General features: G+C 49.2%; 1 protein-coding gene across 1 annotated transcript in view; it reads right to left on the bottom strand.

The window, feature by feature from the left end:
• Window positions 1–17,521, bottom strand: part of ZNF280D (zinc finger protein 280D) — a 434,133-nt gene that overhangs the window by 72,264 nt on the left and 344,348 nt on the right. Inside the window, 1 exon segment of the mRNA XM_030189034.1 lies at window positions 11,695–11,757. Coding sequence (XP_030044894.1) covers window positions 11,695–11,757 — 63 coding nt within the window.

Below are 17,521 nucleotides of genomic sequence, written 5' to 3'. Positions count from 1 at the left end.
TTCCTGTCAGCCACATGAAGGAATTTCTGGCTGGTCACATGCTCTGATGGTGAAAATGTTTCTAAGGCAACTCAGATACCTGGTATATCCTGTCACAAAAGTGAGTTACTGAGAAAAGGTATAGCAAGGACCAATTGCAAGCTTCCAGCACATATGAAAGTCCCAATTACAAGTCTTCAGCCCATATGCAGCACCTATGATTGGTTCAGGGTAGAGGACAGGTGGATGCTCACCACAGCCTATAAAACCACGCTGCAGACAAAGGAACTCTGAAAACCCAGGCATGCTTGGAGAGAGTGCTTCAGATCCTACAAATGGCCTGTTTCTCCTGAAGGGGTTTGCTTCCCCCCCCCCTTCGTACCCTTGATAGAAACTAATTCACTATAGCTATGAATTTTTCTTTCATTAATTCTTTCTTTCTCTGCCTTCTCTCTGTTCTGTGACCTTTGTATAAGGAACAAACTTTTCTTCCTTCTTCATATAATTAGTCTAATTACTTATAATTACCAGAGGTACTGATGTTAGCAAACCAAAATGTGCAGCCTACTCCCCTCCTTCAGGATGCTTTTGTAAGGTTTATACAGGTGTGCAGCATTTAATGCCACTGGACTAAGGGGCCCTTTAACAAAGTACAGTAAAGTTTTTTACTTATCACACTGGTTCAAGGGGTTCCTAACCACAAGATCATACCAAGTGACATCCAAATCGACCACATCAGCCACATGGATACCTGAATGCGGAGTCCCACAGGGATCCCCCCTCTCACCGACTCTATTCAACTTAATGATGATTCCCTTGGCCAAACTACTAACAAACCAAAATCTCAACCCATACATATACGCAGACGACGTAACGATCTACATCCCATTCAATCAAGATTTAAAGGCAATCTCCAATGAAATCAACCAAAGCCTACAAATCATGCCCTCATGGGCTTATGCATTTCAGCTGAAACTCAATGTAGAAAAAACCCAATGCCTAATACTCACCTCTCAACACAACACGAACGAATTCACCACCATAAACACACCTAAACTGAATCTTCCAATCTCAGACACCTTAAAAATCCTTGGAGTCACAATTGACCGACACCTAACACTTGAGAACCATACGAAAAACACAACCAAGAAAATGTTCCACTCAATGTGGAAATTAAAAAGAGTAAGACCTTTCTTCCCAAGGTCCATCTTCCGCAACATGGTGCAATCAATGGTACTCAGCCATCTAGACTATTGCAACACACTATACGCTGGCTGCAAAGAGCAAATAATCAAGAAACTCCAAACAGCCCAGAACACTGCAGCTAGACTCATATTCGGTAAAACAAAATATGAAAGTGCTCAACACCTACGAGAAAAGCTATACTGGCTCCCAATCAAAGAACGCATCACGTTCAAGATATGCTCCCTAGTTCACAAAATAATTCATGGGGATGCACCAGCCTACATGTCAGACCTGATAGACCTACCACCCAGGAATGCCAAAAAATCATCCCGCACATTCCTCAACCTTCACTTCCCCAACTGCAAAGTCTAAAATACAAACTAATGCACGCGTCAATCTTTTCCTACCTGAGCACACAATTCTGGAACGCTCTGCCACGCAATTTAAAAACGAACTATGAACTTACTAACTTCCACAAACTACTGAAGACCCATCTCTTTAACAAGGCATACCACAAAGTCCAACAAATGTAAACCTCTCCACAAGTATCCAGAAAAGACTTAGCATATCTGCTTGTTAGACTACTATCTTGTCTTATCATAATCATGTCACCCAAGATCTGTCTAATACTGCAAAGAGGTGGTGGGAAAATGTGGGATACAAATGCAATAAAATAAATAAATAAATATCTCGCACCTAGCGTTCCGCACCATAATCCAAGCATACTCTATAACAATGCAAATAACTTGACTTAACAAGATAATCAGCGTTGATAACAGCAACTACTACTTAGAATTTACGCACACAAGTCACTAAGTGTATTCTGTAATGAACTGCGCCTAAATTCTAAAGCGTGTAGTTCAAAAGGGGCGGGGAAATGGGCATTTCGTGAGCATTTTAAAATTTACACATATAGTTATATAATATAGTCAAATGTGCATAAATCCATGTGCAGGGATTTTACGCCACGTTTTCGTTGGTGTAAATGGGGGCACGTACTTTTAGGCACTGGGATATCAACTAAGCGTACTCAATACAGCTCCTAAATCTAGGCGCTGCTTATAGAACACTCTTATTTGGAAACACTTACCGCTCCGCATTTTCAGGCGCCTTATATAGAATCTGGCCCTAAGTGCCCAAATTGCTGTGTGGTAATCGCACAGTCTCTGTGGTAACAAATGGGGGCATTCCCTGCATTTTTCCATATAGTTAACACAGAAAAGTGAAGATACAGTGGGGGAAATAAGTATTTGATCCCTTGCTGATTTTGTAAGTTTGCCCACTGACAAAGACATGAGCAGCCCATAATTGAAGGGTAGGTTATTGGTAACAGTGAGAGATAGCACATCACAAATTAAATCCGGAAAATCACATTGTGGAAAGTATATGAATTTATTTGCATTCTGCAGAGGGAAATAAGTATTTAATCCCTCTGGCAAACAAGACCTAATACTTGGTGGCAAAACCCTTGTTGGCAAGCACAGCGGTCAGACGTCTTCTGTAGTTGATGATGAGGTTTGCACACATGTCAGGAGGAATTTTGGTCCACTCCTCTTTGCAGATCATCTCTAAATCATTAAGAGTTCTGGGCTGTCGCTTGGCAACTCGCAGCTTCAGCTCCCTCCATAAGTTTTCAATGGGATTAAGGTCTGGTGACTGGCTAGGCCACTCCATGACCCTAATGTGCTTCTTCCTGAGCCACTCCTTTGTTGCCTTGGCTGTATGTTTTGGGTCATTGTCGTGCTGGAAGACCCAGCCACGACCCATTTTTAAGGCCCTGGCGGAGGGAAGGAGGTTGTCACTCAGAATCGTACGGTACATGGCCCCATCCATTCTCCCATTGATGCGGTGAAGTAGTCCTGTGCCCTTAGCAGAGAAACACCCCCAAAACATAACATTTCCACCTCCATGCTTGACAGTGGGGACGGTGTTCTTTGGGTCATAGGCAGCATTTCTCTTCCTCCAAACACGGCGAGTTGAGTTCATGCCAAAGAGCTCAATTTTTGTCTCATCTGACCACAGTACCTTCTCCCAATCACTCTCGGCATCATCCAGGTGTTCACTGGCAAACTTCAGACGGGCCGTCACATGTGCCTTCCGGAGCAGGGGGACCTTGCAGGCACAGCAGGATTGCAATCCGTTATGTCGTAATGTGTTACCAATGGTTTTCGTGGTGACAGTGGTCCCAGCTGCCTTGAGATCATTGACAAGTTCCCCCCTTGTAGTTGTAGGCTGATTTCTAACCTTCCTCATGATCAAGGATACCCCACGAGGTGAGATTTTGCGTGGAGCCCCAGATCTTTGTCGATTGACAGTCATTTTGTACTTCTTCCATTTTCTTACTATGGCACCAACAGTTGTCTCCTTCTCGCCCAGCGTCTTACTGATGGTTTTGTAGCCCATTCCAGCCTTGTGCAGGTGTATGATCTTGTCCCTGACATCCTTAGACAGCTCCTTGCTCTTGGCCATTTTGTAGAGGTTAGAGTCTGACTGATTCACTGAGTCTGTGGACAGGTGTCTTTCATACAGGTGACCATTGCCGACAGCTGTCTGTCATGCAGGTAACGAGTTGATTTGGAGCATCTACCTGGTCTGTAGGGGCCAGATCTCTTACTGGTTGGTGGGGGATCAAATACTTATTTCCCTCTGCAGAATGCAAATAAATTCATATACTTTCCACAATGTGATTTTCCGGATTTAATTTGTGATGTGCTATCTCTCACTGTTACCAATAACCTACCCTTCAATTATGGGCTGCTCATGTCTTTGTCAGTGGGCAAACTTACAAAATCAGCAAGGGATCAAATACTTATTTCCCCCACTGTACATATCTGTAGCAGGTATTCTCCAAGGACAGCGGGCTGATTGTTCTCACATGTGGGTCGACGTCCGTGTTGGCCTGGGAAACCGGCAATTTTGCCAGCAAAATATAAAAATATTTGTCCAGAGTCTTCTGGAGCACCACGCGGCCATCTTCCCGCCCGTTGCGTGAGCGTTCCCGCTCAGTTTAATCAAAAAGCAAATGAACAGCAAACAACTCCAAAAGGGAGGTGGGCGGGTTTGTGAGAACAATCAGCCTGCTGTCCTCAGAGAATAACTGCTACAGATAAGTATCTTCGCTTTCTCTGAGGACAAGCAGACTGCTTGTTCTTACATGTGGGGTATCCCTAGTACCCAGGCTCACTCAAAACAATGAACATTGGTCAACTGGGCCTCGCAACGGCGAAGACATAACACAGATTGACCTGAAAACAAACAACTAACAGTGCTGCCTGGAACAGAACAAAAATGGATCTAGGGGGGTGGAGTTGGATTTTAAACCCCAAACAGATTCTGCAGCACCGACTGCCCAAACCGACTGTCGTGTCGGGTATCCTGCTGGAGGCAGTAGTGAGATGTGAATGTGTGGACTGATGACCACGTTGCAGCCTTGCAAATCTCCTCAATGAAGGCTGACTTTAAGTGAGCCACTGACGCAGCCATGGCTCTAACATTATGAGCCGTGACATGGCCCTCCAGAGTCAGCCAAGCTTGGGTATAAGTGAAGGATATGCAATCTGCTACCCAATTGGAGATTGTGCATTTTCCGATGGCGACTCCTCTCCTGTTGGGATTGAAAGAAACAAACAACTGGGCGGACTGTCTAAAGGGCTTCATCAGCTGCACATAAAAGGCCAATGCTCTTGCAGTTCAAGGTGTGCAAACTGCTTTCACCAGGGCGGGTATGAGGACGGGGAAAGAATGTTGGCAAGACAATTGACTGGTTCAGATGGAACTAAGACACCACCTTTTGCAGGAACCTAGGGTGCGTGCAGAGGACTACTCTGTTGTGATGAACTTAAAATAAGGTGAATGCACTACCAAGGCCTGAAGCTCACTGACGCTACGAGCTGAAGTAACTGCCACCAAGAAAACAACCTTCCAGGTCAAGTACTTCAGATGGCAGGAATTCAGTGGCTCAAAAGGAGCTTTCATCAGCTGGGTGAGAACAACGTTGAGATCCCATGACACCGATGGAAGTTTGACAGGGGGCTTTGACTAAAGCAAACCTCTCATGAAGCGAACAACTAAAGGCTGTCCAGAGATAAGCTTACCCTCTACACAGCGGTGATAAGCACTAATCGCACTAAGGTGAACCCTTACAGAGTTGGTCTTGAGACCAGACTCTGACAAGTGTAGAAGGAATTCAAGCAGGGTCTGTGTAGGACAAGAAAGAGGATCTAGGGCCTTGCTGTCACACCAGACGGCAAACCTCCTCCATTTAAAAGAGTAACACCTCTTTGTGGAATCTTTCCTGGAAGCAAGCAAGACGGGTGACACCCTCTGAAAGACCCAAGGAGGCGAATTCTAAGCTCTCAACATCTAGGCCGAGAGACCCAGAGACTGGAGGTTGGGATGAAGACGCGACCCCTCGTTCTGAGTGATGGGGGTTGGTAAACAGTCCAATCTCCACGGTTCTTCGGAGGAGAACTCCAGAAGAAAAGGAAACCAAATCTGACGTGGCCAGAAAGGTGCTATCAGGATCATGGTTCTGCAGTCTTGCTTGAGTTTCATGAAAGTCTTCCCTACTAGAGGTATGGGAGGATATGTATACAGGCCTGGCCCCCAATGCAGGAGAAAGGCATCTGACGCTAGTCTGTCGTGGGCCTGAAGTCTGGAACAGAACTGAGGGACCTTGTGATTGATCTGAGTGGCAAAAAGATCCACCGAGGTGGTGCCCCATGCTCAGAAGATTTTGCGGCCTACGCCCATGTTCAGAGTCCACTCATAAGGTTGCATTATCCTGCTCAGTCTATCGGCCAGACTGTTGTTTATACCTGCCAGATAAGTGACTTGGAGAAACATGCCGTGACGGCGTGTCCAAAGCCACACCTGGATGGCTTCCTGACACAGAGGGCGAGATCCGGTGCCCCCCTGCTTGCTGGTGCAGTACATGGCAACCTGATTGTCTGTCTGAATTAAGATGACTTGGTTGGACAGCCGATCTCTGAAAGCCTTTAGAGCGTTCCAGATGGCTCTTAATTCCAGGAGGTTGATCTGCAGACCTTTTTCCTGAAAGGACCAGGCTCCCTGAGTGTGGAGCCCATCTACATGAGGTCCCCACCCCAGGAGAGATGCATCCGTCATCAGCACTGTTGCTGGCTGAGGAACTTGGAATGGTCGCCCCATGGTCAAATGGGATCGAATCGTCCACCACTGAAGAGAATTCCGACAGCTGGTGGACAGTTGGACTACATCTTCTAGATCCCCCGCAGCTTGAAACCACTGGGAAGCTAGGGTCCATTGAGCTCATCTCGTATGTAGATGTGCCATGGGAGTTACATGAACTGTAGAGGCTATGTGCCCCAGAAGTCTCAACATCTGCCGAGCCTTGACCTGCTGGGACGCTCGAACCATGGACACCAGAGACAGAAGGTTGTCTGCCCTTGCCTCGGTAAGGTAAGCTCGAGCTGTCTGAGTATTCAACAGGGCTCCAATGAATTCCAATTTTTGGACTGGGGTGAGATGGGACTTGGAATAATTTATGACGAACCCCAGTAGCTCTAGCACCCGAATAGTCATTCGCATGGACTCCAAAGCACCCTCCTTCGAGATGCTCTTCACCAGCCAATCATTGAGATAAGGAAACACATGCACTCCCACGTCTGTGTAGCGACGCTGCGACTACAGCTAGGAATTTGGTAAACACTCTGGGTGCAGACACCAGGCCAAAATGCAGTACACGGTACTGAAAGTGCTGTGTTCCTAGCCGAAATCGAAGATACTTCCTGTGAGCTAGGAGTATTGAGATGTGGGTGTAAGCAACCTTTAAGTCCAGAGAGCATAGCCAATCGTTTTCCTGAATCATGGGAAGAAGGGTGCCTAGGGAAAGCATCCTGAACTTTTCTCGGACTAGAAATGTGTTCAGGGCCCTTAGGTCTAGGATGGGACGCATCCCTCCCCCTCCCCCCCCCCCCCCCCGTTTTCTTTTGCACAAGGAAGTACCTGGAATAGAATCCCAGCCCTTCTTCCCCTGGTGGAACGGGTTCGACAGCTTGGGCCTGTAGAAGGGCGGAGAGTTCCTCTGCAAGTACCTGTTTGTGCTGGGAACTGTAAGAATGAGCTTCCGGTGAACAATTTGGAGGTTTGGATTCCAGATTGAGGGTGTATCCTGACCGGACTATTTGAAGAACCCACCGATCAGAGGTTATGAGAAGTGGGCCACCTTTGGTGAAAAAATATCAACCTCCCCCCGACTGGCAAGTCGTCCGGCATGGACACTTTTTCTGAGGATATGCTGAACTGGAGCCAGTCAAAAGCCTGTCCCGTGTTTTTGCTGGAGAGCCACAGAGTCCTTAGGTGCACGCTGTTGACGAGAACGAGCGCGCTGGGACTGAGCGTGGACAGGCTGCCGAGGAGTGTACCTACACCTAGCATAGGAATAGGGAGCAGTCTTCTTCTCTCCAAAAAAACTTCCTAGATGAGGTAGTAGTAGCAGAAGACGCCCGGCGGGAGAGAGAATCCATTGCATCATTGTGCTTTTTGAGCTGGTCAACCAGATCCTCTACTTTCTCACCAAAAAGGTTATCCCCCTGGCAATGAACATCCACCATCCGCTGCTGGACTGAATGATCCAGGTCAGAGCAACGCAACCATGAGAGTCTGCACATCACTATACCTTGGGCAGCGATTCTGGATGCTACATCAAAAGTGTTGAACGTACCCCTGGCCAGGAATTTTCGACACGCCTTCTGCTGCCTGACCACTTGGTGAAAAGGCCCAGCCTGCTCCAGAGGGAGTGGAGGAGTGGCCTAGTGGTTAGGGTGGTGGACTTTGGTCCTGGGGAACTGAGGAACTGAGTTCGATACCCACTTCAGGCACAGGCAGCTCCTTGTGACTCTGGGCAAGTCACTTAAACCCTCCATTACCCCATGTAAGCCGCATTGAGCCTGCCATGAGTGAGAAAGCGCGGGGTACAAATGTAACAAAAAAAACCAAAAACCAAGCTAGACAGTTGCCTCACCGAGTTCCGTAAGTGGATGCTCATGAAGAGCTGGTATGTCTGGATTTTGGCAGCGAGCGTAGCAGCCTGATACGCCTTCCTCCCAAAAGAGTCCAAGGTTCTAGATTCTCTGCCTGGGGGCACCGATGCATAGTCCCTAGTACTCTTGGCTCTTTTGAAAGTGGAGTCCACCCCCATGGAATTGTGAGCTAGCTGAGACTTCATCAATCCAGGCTCCCTGTGGATCTAATATTGGGATTCAGTTCTTTTCGGGATCACGGGATTAGACAGAGGGAATAACCAGTTTCGCATAAGGACTTCCTTCAGTACATTATGCAAAGGAGCCGTTGCAACCTCTCTAGGTAGAGAAGGATAATCCAGGACCACAAGCATCTCTGCCCTGGGCTCATCCTCAACCTCCACAGGGAAGGGAATAGCCGCAGCCACTTCACGAACAAAGGAGGTAAAGGATAGACTCTCCGGTGGAGAAAGTCTCCTTACTGGTGGAGGGGAAGGTTCAGAAGGAATCCCATAGGACTCATTAGAAGAAAAGTACCTGGGATCCTCCTCTTCCTCCCACGAACGCTCATCTTCAGTATCGGACAAGACATCTCTCAGAGCAGTCCGAAACTCAGCCTGCCTTGACACCAAGGAACAACATCCTCGATGGCGGGGCCGAGAAGTCGACACCCGCCTGGACTCCGGTAAAGCTTCCTCCACCGACATCGAAGGGGAGACGACCTTGGTGGCAGGCGGCACCGAGGTTGGGGACCTCACCACAGGCGAAGGGCCAGATACCGCTGCAGCAGACAGTACGGAAGGCACAAGCACCCCCGACACCAAAGCAGACTGGCGCAGTAACCCTTCCAGAAGCTCTGGAAGCAGGGCCCTGATGCACGCGTTGAGAGCCACCGTCGGACAAGGCTGCGGGGTCAGTAAAGGAGCCGGTGGCAGAATCTGTCAAGGCTCGGGAGCAGGTACCGGGCTGCTAGACCAACGAATCGGCACCTCCTGAATAGAGGGGGAGCAATCTTCTTGGTGCCGACGCTTCTCGGGTGCCGAATCCCTTGACTCCCCGGAGCTCCCGGCACCGTGTGTCGAAGGAGAACAATGACGGTGCTTCTTCGCCTTCGCTCGTCATCGAGACTCCTCGGTACCGATGAGGAAGACGTGGAGGAGTGGCCTAGTGGTTAGGGTGGTGGACTTTGGTCCTGGGGAACTGAGGAACTGAGTTCGATTCCTGGCACAGGCAGCTCCTTGTGACTCTGGGCAAGTCACTTAACCCTCCATTGCCTGCCGCATTGAGCCTGCCATGAGTGGGAAAGCGCGGGGTACAAATGTAACAAAAAATAAAAAAATTAAAAAATAATCCTCACGTCTCCTCGGGCCCGGCTCCGACGAAGGTCAGTCCCGGGGGGCCTGCATAACAGGAGGCCTCGAGACAGGTGGAGACCCACTCGATGCCTCACTACCTCACTGCTCCCAGCACAAGTTGGTCGTTCCGTAGCCATTACCTTCACTCCCGACGTCAATGCATCCCTCGATGTCGACACCGCCGACCTCGATGTCGAAGGACTGGACTGAGCCGCAAAAAAGCTTCTCTCGTTGGGCCTCTCAAGACGCTTGGGTCCGTTTCTTCATGCGAAGACAAAGACTACAAGTGGCTGGGCTGTGGTCGTGCGCAAAGCACTGGATACACCAAACATGGGTATCGGTACCCGAGATAGTCCTGTTGCACCGAGTACAACGTTTGAAGCCGCTGGGTGTCTTCATTGACATGGAAGAAAAAACGGCTTCAGCGAAATCAAAAGACGCAATAGTGCCTGTTAAAAGAAAAAAGGGCACGAAAAGAAGGGAGCAAGCCGGCCGCGTCAAAAAACAAAGGAAATTTAAAAAGGGGCAAAAAAGTAAAGAAAAAAACTACGGGAGTTTTTTTTTAAACTGTAAATTCTAACAAAAAAGAAAGAAAAAAGACAGAAAGACAAAAGTCAACGCAGAAAACTCTTTCCCGGGCCTCAGAGGAGCGGGGAAAACTCGACTGCACCTCACTGCGGAGAAAAAAATAACTGAGCGGGAACGCTCATGTGACGGGCGGGAAGACGGCCGTGCATGCACACCAGAAGACTGGAAAAGTTTTTAAATATTTTGCTGGCAAAATTGCCAGTTTCCCGGGCCGACACGGACGTCGACCCACATGTGAGAACAAGCAGCCTGCTTGTCCTCAGAGAAAAATCTTTACTGTGTAGAAGCAGTAAAAGTGTATCCCCACTATCTGCAACAGCGACAGTACAGTTACTGCGCACTAACTGCAATTTACAGTCCATGCCAATTCCCCACCTCACAACAGAATATACAATTAGGGCGTGAATTAGCATATACTGGTATGCCGGCACATTAACATTTACTGTGGACTTGTAGTAATAGTTATTACATGGTGACTACTAAAAAGGGCCCTAAAATTTCTGAAGGAGAGGGAGAGAGATTATTTGAATTTCTAGTAGCCAGAGCAAAAAAAAAAAAAAAAAAGCAAATTTTCTTTGCCAATTATTTTTTTGCTGCTATATTTGTTTTTGGTTTTGTCTCTGAACTTTTGTGCTTTTCTATTCTTGTTTTCTCTATTTTGTGGAGTTTTAAAAAATGTTTATTTTCACTGTCTTCTTTAAAATATATATTTTGCTTTCTTTGCCTGTCAACTTTAGTTTTCATTCTGTCTCTTCACCCTCTTGTAGCCTCTTTTGCGAAGAGCTCCAGAATGCAGAAGTAACCAATCCTACTAGGCCTCCTTAAATCTGAGGCATCTTTTCCTACACAGTACAATCCAGTAGCAAGTTCCAGAGAATGGAGGCTGATGGAATTTCAGTTTCAGTGCCGAAACCAGCCCAAAATTCAGATTCGGCCATGTTTTGATTTCGGCCCAAAATGACAGTGCATTTTCAGCTGAAACCAGAAAGCAGCAACTACTGGTGGTCTAGTAACCTAGTCAGGGCAGGCGTGATCCACAGTTGCTCCCTGCTTTTAGTCGGAGGTCAGGACATACAGCCCCCTTTTGGTCAGGGATCTTGTACCATACTGGTTTTTGGTTTCAGTCTAAACTGCAGTGAATTTTGGCCAGATTCAGTTTCATCCAAAACAAAAAAAAACAACAACCCAGTTTCAGTCACCCTCTACCAGAGATCACATTTTTAGGTACCTGGGTAACATACAGTACCGCTGAAGATAATAGATGTGAGAAGGCTGCAGCTCAGTGTACTGCCATTATCCTTCTCTTCTTGAAGCCAGCTCAGTAGGAGAGTTGGTCAAGGACAGGAGGGAGTTTGACATATGGGCAGTCTCTGCATTCACAAGCATGCATGGCTACCTGGTTTACTGCGGTGATCCTGCAGGGAATAGATAATTCTATGGTACAAAGGGATTTTGTGGACCTTCCTGTATAATTGTAAAAGACCAGGGGCTGTAGTTTTAATATATCAAATTTACCAAAAACATAGACATGGCAAAACTGAAGTCATGATTTGCCAATATCTTTTTTAAAAATATATCAAGATTACCTCATTTTCTCTGACTGCTTCTTAAATATCCAAAACTTTCTGGATGAACGGGAGCTGTGAAAACTAAAAGAAGAAAAAGTTTTACTGTGCTTTATTACATGTACACACAACATATCTATAAAGCTGGGGTGGGCAACTTGCAGCCTGCCAATGAATTTTATCATCTCACAAAACCACGGAAGTATACACAGAAACCATCAATAAACAGAGTTTTGTTCATTTTAAATACTGCATTTCACAAATATTTTCAGAATAGCTACCTCTAGCAGTTTGTTTCTATCGTTTTTAGTTATATTTTTACTTATTTATCACAGAGAGTCCATGGAGCTCTGCCTATTTCCAGTTCTTACATTATGTAATATTATGACCCACCAGAGATAGTACTGATATTCATGCCTCTGTTATAAAGGTAGCCCATCAAACATATAAACGAGACGTGACCGACTCACCTGCAAATGCGCAGTAGAGTCCAAACGTTGAAAGAGCAACAGTCTAAAGGTGGGGTGACTCCGCCCCGAACACCTGTCGAGTTCCACTCCCCCCTCCCTCTGAAGTTTACACGTCGTTACGTCGTCCAGAGGCGGGGCGCTCCGCCCCGACCGCCTGTCGAGTTCCACTCCCCCTCCCTCAGAATTGTAGCGTCATCAAAATTACGTCGTCGGGGTTATGGCAGCAGTGAAAAGTGTGCGAGCTGTGAGCTGCTCGGCGTTTCAGGAGCCTTCCCTTCCCTCTTCTCAGCTGTGGTCCGGCCCTCCCGGAAACAGGAAATGAGGGCGGGACCAGAGCAGAGAGAGAGAAAGGAAGACTCCTGAAGCGCACAGCTCGTATGTATTTCACTGCTGCTGCCTGCTGCTGTATCCCAACAAGGTAAGATGATGTTTACAATACGGAGGGGGACTGGAGCTCGGAGGGAGGGGGGCCTCGGAGCTGGAAGAGAGGGATGGATCTGGGAGGGGGGAGGGAAGGGGGCCTCGGAGGGAGGAGGGATGGTCCTGGAGCTCAGAGGCGATGGCCCTGGAGCTCAGAAGGAGCTCGGTGGGTGGAGCTAGGGTGGGGCGGGACTAAGATGGTGTCCCATCAAATTGGTCTGCACTAATACATGACCGTTTTACCGGCTTAATGGCTAGTCCCTGCTATAAAGGGTAGAGAAAACCTGCAGGCAGCAGAAAAAATAGAATGCAATAAAATAAAGACAACACTTATAATTAATTTTAAGCACGCTGCTTACATTTTAATACAAAGGGCCCCTTTTACTAAACCGTGCTAGTGAATCCCATAGCATTTGCTACGCTGGGAATCACTAACATGGTTTACTAAAAGGTGCCCAAAATATTGTAAGAAAACTTATTTACAATTTCAGAGATATTAATAATATAAAGGAAAAAAAATACATGCACATTCACATACAAAAAAAAAAAATCTAGCTTTGATCAAAAATAAATCCCAAAAAACTAAAACAAAAAACTATTTGCAAATTTCAAATCAAACATTTAAACCAATAAGCAATAATTAAATGCAAATCTATATAAGAAAATATAAAGGAAAAACCACATGCTCAGAGTATGCAGCGGACTCAACTAACCTAGACCAAGTCGCTATTTTTAATTGCTGTACATGGAGAAAACCTTTACACAGCTTCCATATCATCATGCCGATCAATCCATAGACTGGTGGGTTGTGTTCATCTACCAGCAGGTGGAGATAGAGAGCAATCCTTTTGCCTCCCTATATGTGGTCATGTGCTGCCGGAAACTCCTCAGTATGTTCTCTATCTCAGCAGGTGGTGGTCACACACAGCAGCAGCTCTGGCTAGGTCTCCAAGCCTAATTCTTAGGTTTTGTTGAGTACCTGGGGTTGAGGGCTCTTTTTGAGCAAGTGCAAACCTGGTGGTGCCAGGTCCCTCCTTTTCTCCCCCCTCCTGCTGGCTCCGTTAAAAAAAAAAAAAAATTTGATCGTCCTTTAAGGGTGTTTATTTCAACGTTTATATCAGCGTTTATTGCAGCTGCTCACTGGGACACCAGTTCGTTACAGCTCGGAGCGAGAAGCAGGTAATTTTACCTTTTATAGCGGGCAGAGGGTTCCCCGATCGGTCTCCACGTGGCTTATGGCGTCGGAGGGCAAGGGCGCGAAGATTCGCTCCCCGGACCGCGTGTGTGCGTCTAGCAGGGATGTGGGGGTTTCAAAGCCTGACTCGCCTTTGTTTGGGCGTCAGTTTGGAGTCCGGTCAGTGTCCCGGTTCTTCCTCCGGTGCGGCAGTTTTTCCCCGCCATAAGCGCCCATCCCCCGCTGCTCCCCCCCCCCCCCCATTTTGGCCGGCCACTCTACTCGGACGGCTTCTTCTTGGGCCGCCCTCGAGGTGGGAGACGTTAATGCTATGGTCGCCCTTGTTCGGGCGACGGCAAGAAAGCGGCAAAAGTTAAGCGCCGTTCTTTCCGCGCGGCTCCTTCTTGGAGTTTCGCGCCGGACGCCATTTTGGATGCGCAGCATGTTTCCCCCCGCTCTTGCGAGCGCCGGTTGAGGGTGCATCTAGGGCCGTGGCCCAGGCGGCAGAAGTGCACAGTCTAGGGGGTTCTCCCCTGAGTTCATTTTCCTGATGCATCAGGCTTTTCTTATGATAAACGCTGCCCCGGCTCCCCCCTCTGATCAAGGGGTTGAGGCCTCCGGAAGCAAACACCCTCGGGTGGACTTCCAGGCCCTAGAGGACTCTGTCTCCTCTGATGTAGATGAGGGCAGCGTATCTGAGTTCTCCCAATGGTCCTTTGGGGATTCCTTGGAGGAGACGGATTCCCGCTCGGATGGGGCGGATGACCCCTCTGCAGCACGGATGTTTCGCTCAGAGGATTTGCTCAACCTGTTAGTGCAGGCCATGAGCATTTTGAAGATTTCCTCTCCGGAGGACGTCTCTCCCTCAGCCTCTGTTGGCTCTGCCATTACGCTGGGGATGAAGCGCCCGCCTAGAACCTTCCACGTGCATAAAGCCATGCATACCTTGTTTTCGGCTCATTGGGATTTCCCAGAAGCGAGCCTTAAAGTGGCTAGGGCTATGTCCCGCCTCTATCCTCTGCCTGAAGGTGAACGGGAGGCCTTTCTGGGCCTACCGTGGATTCTTTAATCACTGCGGTGACTAAGAAAACGGCGTTGCCGGTGGAAGGTAGCACGGCCCTAAAGGACGCCCAAGACAGGAGATTGGAGGCGGCTTTAAAGTCGTCCTTCGAGGCGGCTGCTTTAAGTTTGCAGGCCTCAATTTGCGGCTCCTATGTGGCCAGGGCGTGCCTGACGCTGGTGCAGGGGGCTTCCCCCTCGGATCCTTCCTTGAGGGCTGTTTGGCCAGCCCTGGAATCGGGCTTGGCCTACTTGGCAGACTTGCTATATGATGTCTTGAGAGCCGCGGCTAAAGGTATGGCTCAGACAGTCTCTGCACGGCGGTGGCTTTGGCTAAAGCATTGGTCTGCTGACCACGCCTCTAAGTCTCGCCTGGCTAAGTTGCCTTTTAAAGCCAAGCTGCTCTTTGTGGTCGAGCTGGACAAGATTGTGACTGATCTCGGCACGTCTAAGGGCAAGAGGTTAACGGAGATCAGGACTCGAGCCAGTGGTGCCCGCCCCGGTTCCTCCAAAGGACGGTTTCAGGAAGCCCGTCGGTATCGCCCGGGCAAGTCGGGCTCCTCTGCCCCCCTTTTCCTTAATAAGGAACTTCTCCCCCAAGCAGCATTCCTTTCACAGAGACCGCCGTCCCGGAGGTGCCTCCTCCGGTCCTCCCCCAGGGTCTTGTACCCAATGACTGGGCGCTGGTCCATGGCCCAGAGCAGATTGGAGGACGCCTATCCTCATTTCTGGGCGAGTGGACCGGGGTAACTTCAGACGCTTGGGTGCTGGAAGTCATCAGAGACGGCTACAAGCTAGAGTTCTGACGTCCCTTAAGAGACGAGTTTGTGCACTCTCCCTGCAAGTCTCCAGTCAAAGCTGTGGCAGTGCAGCAGACTTTGGACAATCTGATCCGCCTGGGTGCGGTCGTTCCAGTGCCAGAAGATCAGCTTGGCAAGGGACGTTACTCCATTTACTTTGAGGTACCAAAGAAAGGAGGTTCTGTGCGGCCTATCCTCGACCTCAAAGGGGTCAATCGGGCCTTGTAAGTTTGGCACTTCCGGATGGAGACTCTCCGCTCTGTTATAGCGACAGTGAAGGCAGGAGAGTTCCTGGCATCCTTGGACATCAAGGAAGCTTACTTGCATATTCCCATCTGGCCTCCTCATCAACGCTTTCTGCGTTTTGCAGTTCTGAGCCGACACTTCCAGTTCAGAGCCCTCCCGTTCGGGTTCGCTACTGCTCCGCGGACCTTCTCCAAAGTAATGGTGGTCATCGCGGCCTTCCTACGCAAGAAAGGAGTACAAGTCCATCCTTATCTGGACGACTGGTTGATCCGAGCCCCCTCTTATGCAGAGTGCGGCAGAGCTTCAGACCGGGTGATTGCTCTTTTGAGCTCCCTTGGGTGGATCATCAACTGGGAGAAAAGCCAGCTGCGCCCGTCTCAGTCCCTGGAGTATCTGGGAGTTCGATTCGACTCCCAAGTGGGCAGAGTGTTCCTGCCAATCGGATTGTCAAGCTTCAGGCTCAGGTGGACAAGTTCCTAGCAGCCTCTCCTCTTCGGGCTTGGGACTATGTGCAGCTGTTGGGCTCTATGACGGCCACGATGGAAGTAGTGCCCTGGGCCAGGGCCCATATGAGACCTATACAGCACTCTCTGCTGTAGCGATGGACTCCAGCTTCAGAGGATTACGCTGTGCGCCTTCCCTTGGATCAGGCGGTGCGCAAGGCGCTGAGCTGGTGGCTGAGGCCAGACAAGCTGTCCACAGGAATGCCTCTTATGATCCTGGAGTGGGTTGTCGTCACGGAGGACGCCTCTTTGACGGGCTGGGGAGCCCAATACTTGGGAAGGACAGCGTAGGGGCTCTGGTCCCCTGCAGAGGCAAAGTGGTCTATCAACCTCCTGGAACTCAGAGCCATTCGGTTGGCGCCTTTGGAGTTTCTCCCGGTCCGACAAATGCCACGGCCGTGGCCTATGTCAATCGCCAGGGAGGTACCATGAGCGCCCCTCTAGCCAAGGAGGCCATGAAGCTATGCCTGTGGGCGGAAGCAAACCTGGAACAGCTGTCGGCGGCCCACATTGCGGGAGTCATGAATACTGCTCAGGCCTTCTTGGACATCACGAAGCGCTGGGGCCAGCCGAGCCTAGATCTGAGGGCGTCATCAGCCAATTGCCGCGCTTTTTCAGCAGAGGACGGCACCCTCAATCTCTGGGAGTAGATGCTCTTCTCCAACGGTGGCCGACACAGGAGCTTCTCTGTGTGTTCCCGCCTTGGCCCACGTTGGGCAGGGTGCTAGGCCGGGTGGCAAAGCATCTGGGCCAGATAATCCTGGTGAGTCCGGATTGGCCCAGACGTCCCTGGTATGCGGACTTGATCAGGCTCTCAGTGGACGGCCCTCTGCAGCTGCCAGCGGAGCGGGGCCTGTTGCATCAGGGTCCCGTGGTAATTGAGGATCCCTCCCCCATTGGTCTTTTGGCCTGGCTATTGAGCGGCAGCGTCTGAGGAAGAAGGGCTTCTCAGACAAGGTCATCGCCACTATGCTGAGAGCTAGGAAGCGCTCTACTTCTACTGGTTACGCCAGGTTTGGCGTACCTTTGCATCGTGGTGTGAGGCAGGCTCACTTTCTCCCTTCACTGCTCCAATTTCTTCAGTATTGGCATTCCTGCAAGAAGGTCTGGAAAAAGGCCTGTCGCTCAGTTCCCTTAAGGTCCAGGTAGCTGCTCTTGCTTGCTTCAGGGGTCACC

The sequence above is a fragment of the Microcaecilia unicolor genome, chromosome 1, assembly GCF_901765095.1.
Source record: "Microcaecilia unicolor chromosome 1, aMicUni1.1, whole genome shotgun sequence".
NCBI classification, from domain to species: domain Eukaryota; kingdom Metazoa; phylum Chordata; class Amphibia; order Gymnophiona; family Siphonopidae; genus Microcaecilia; species Microcaecilia unicolor.
The sequence above is the reverse complement of the archived record's forward strand: the minus strand, read 5'-3'. Positions and strand labels throughout refer to the sequence as shown.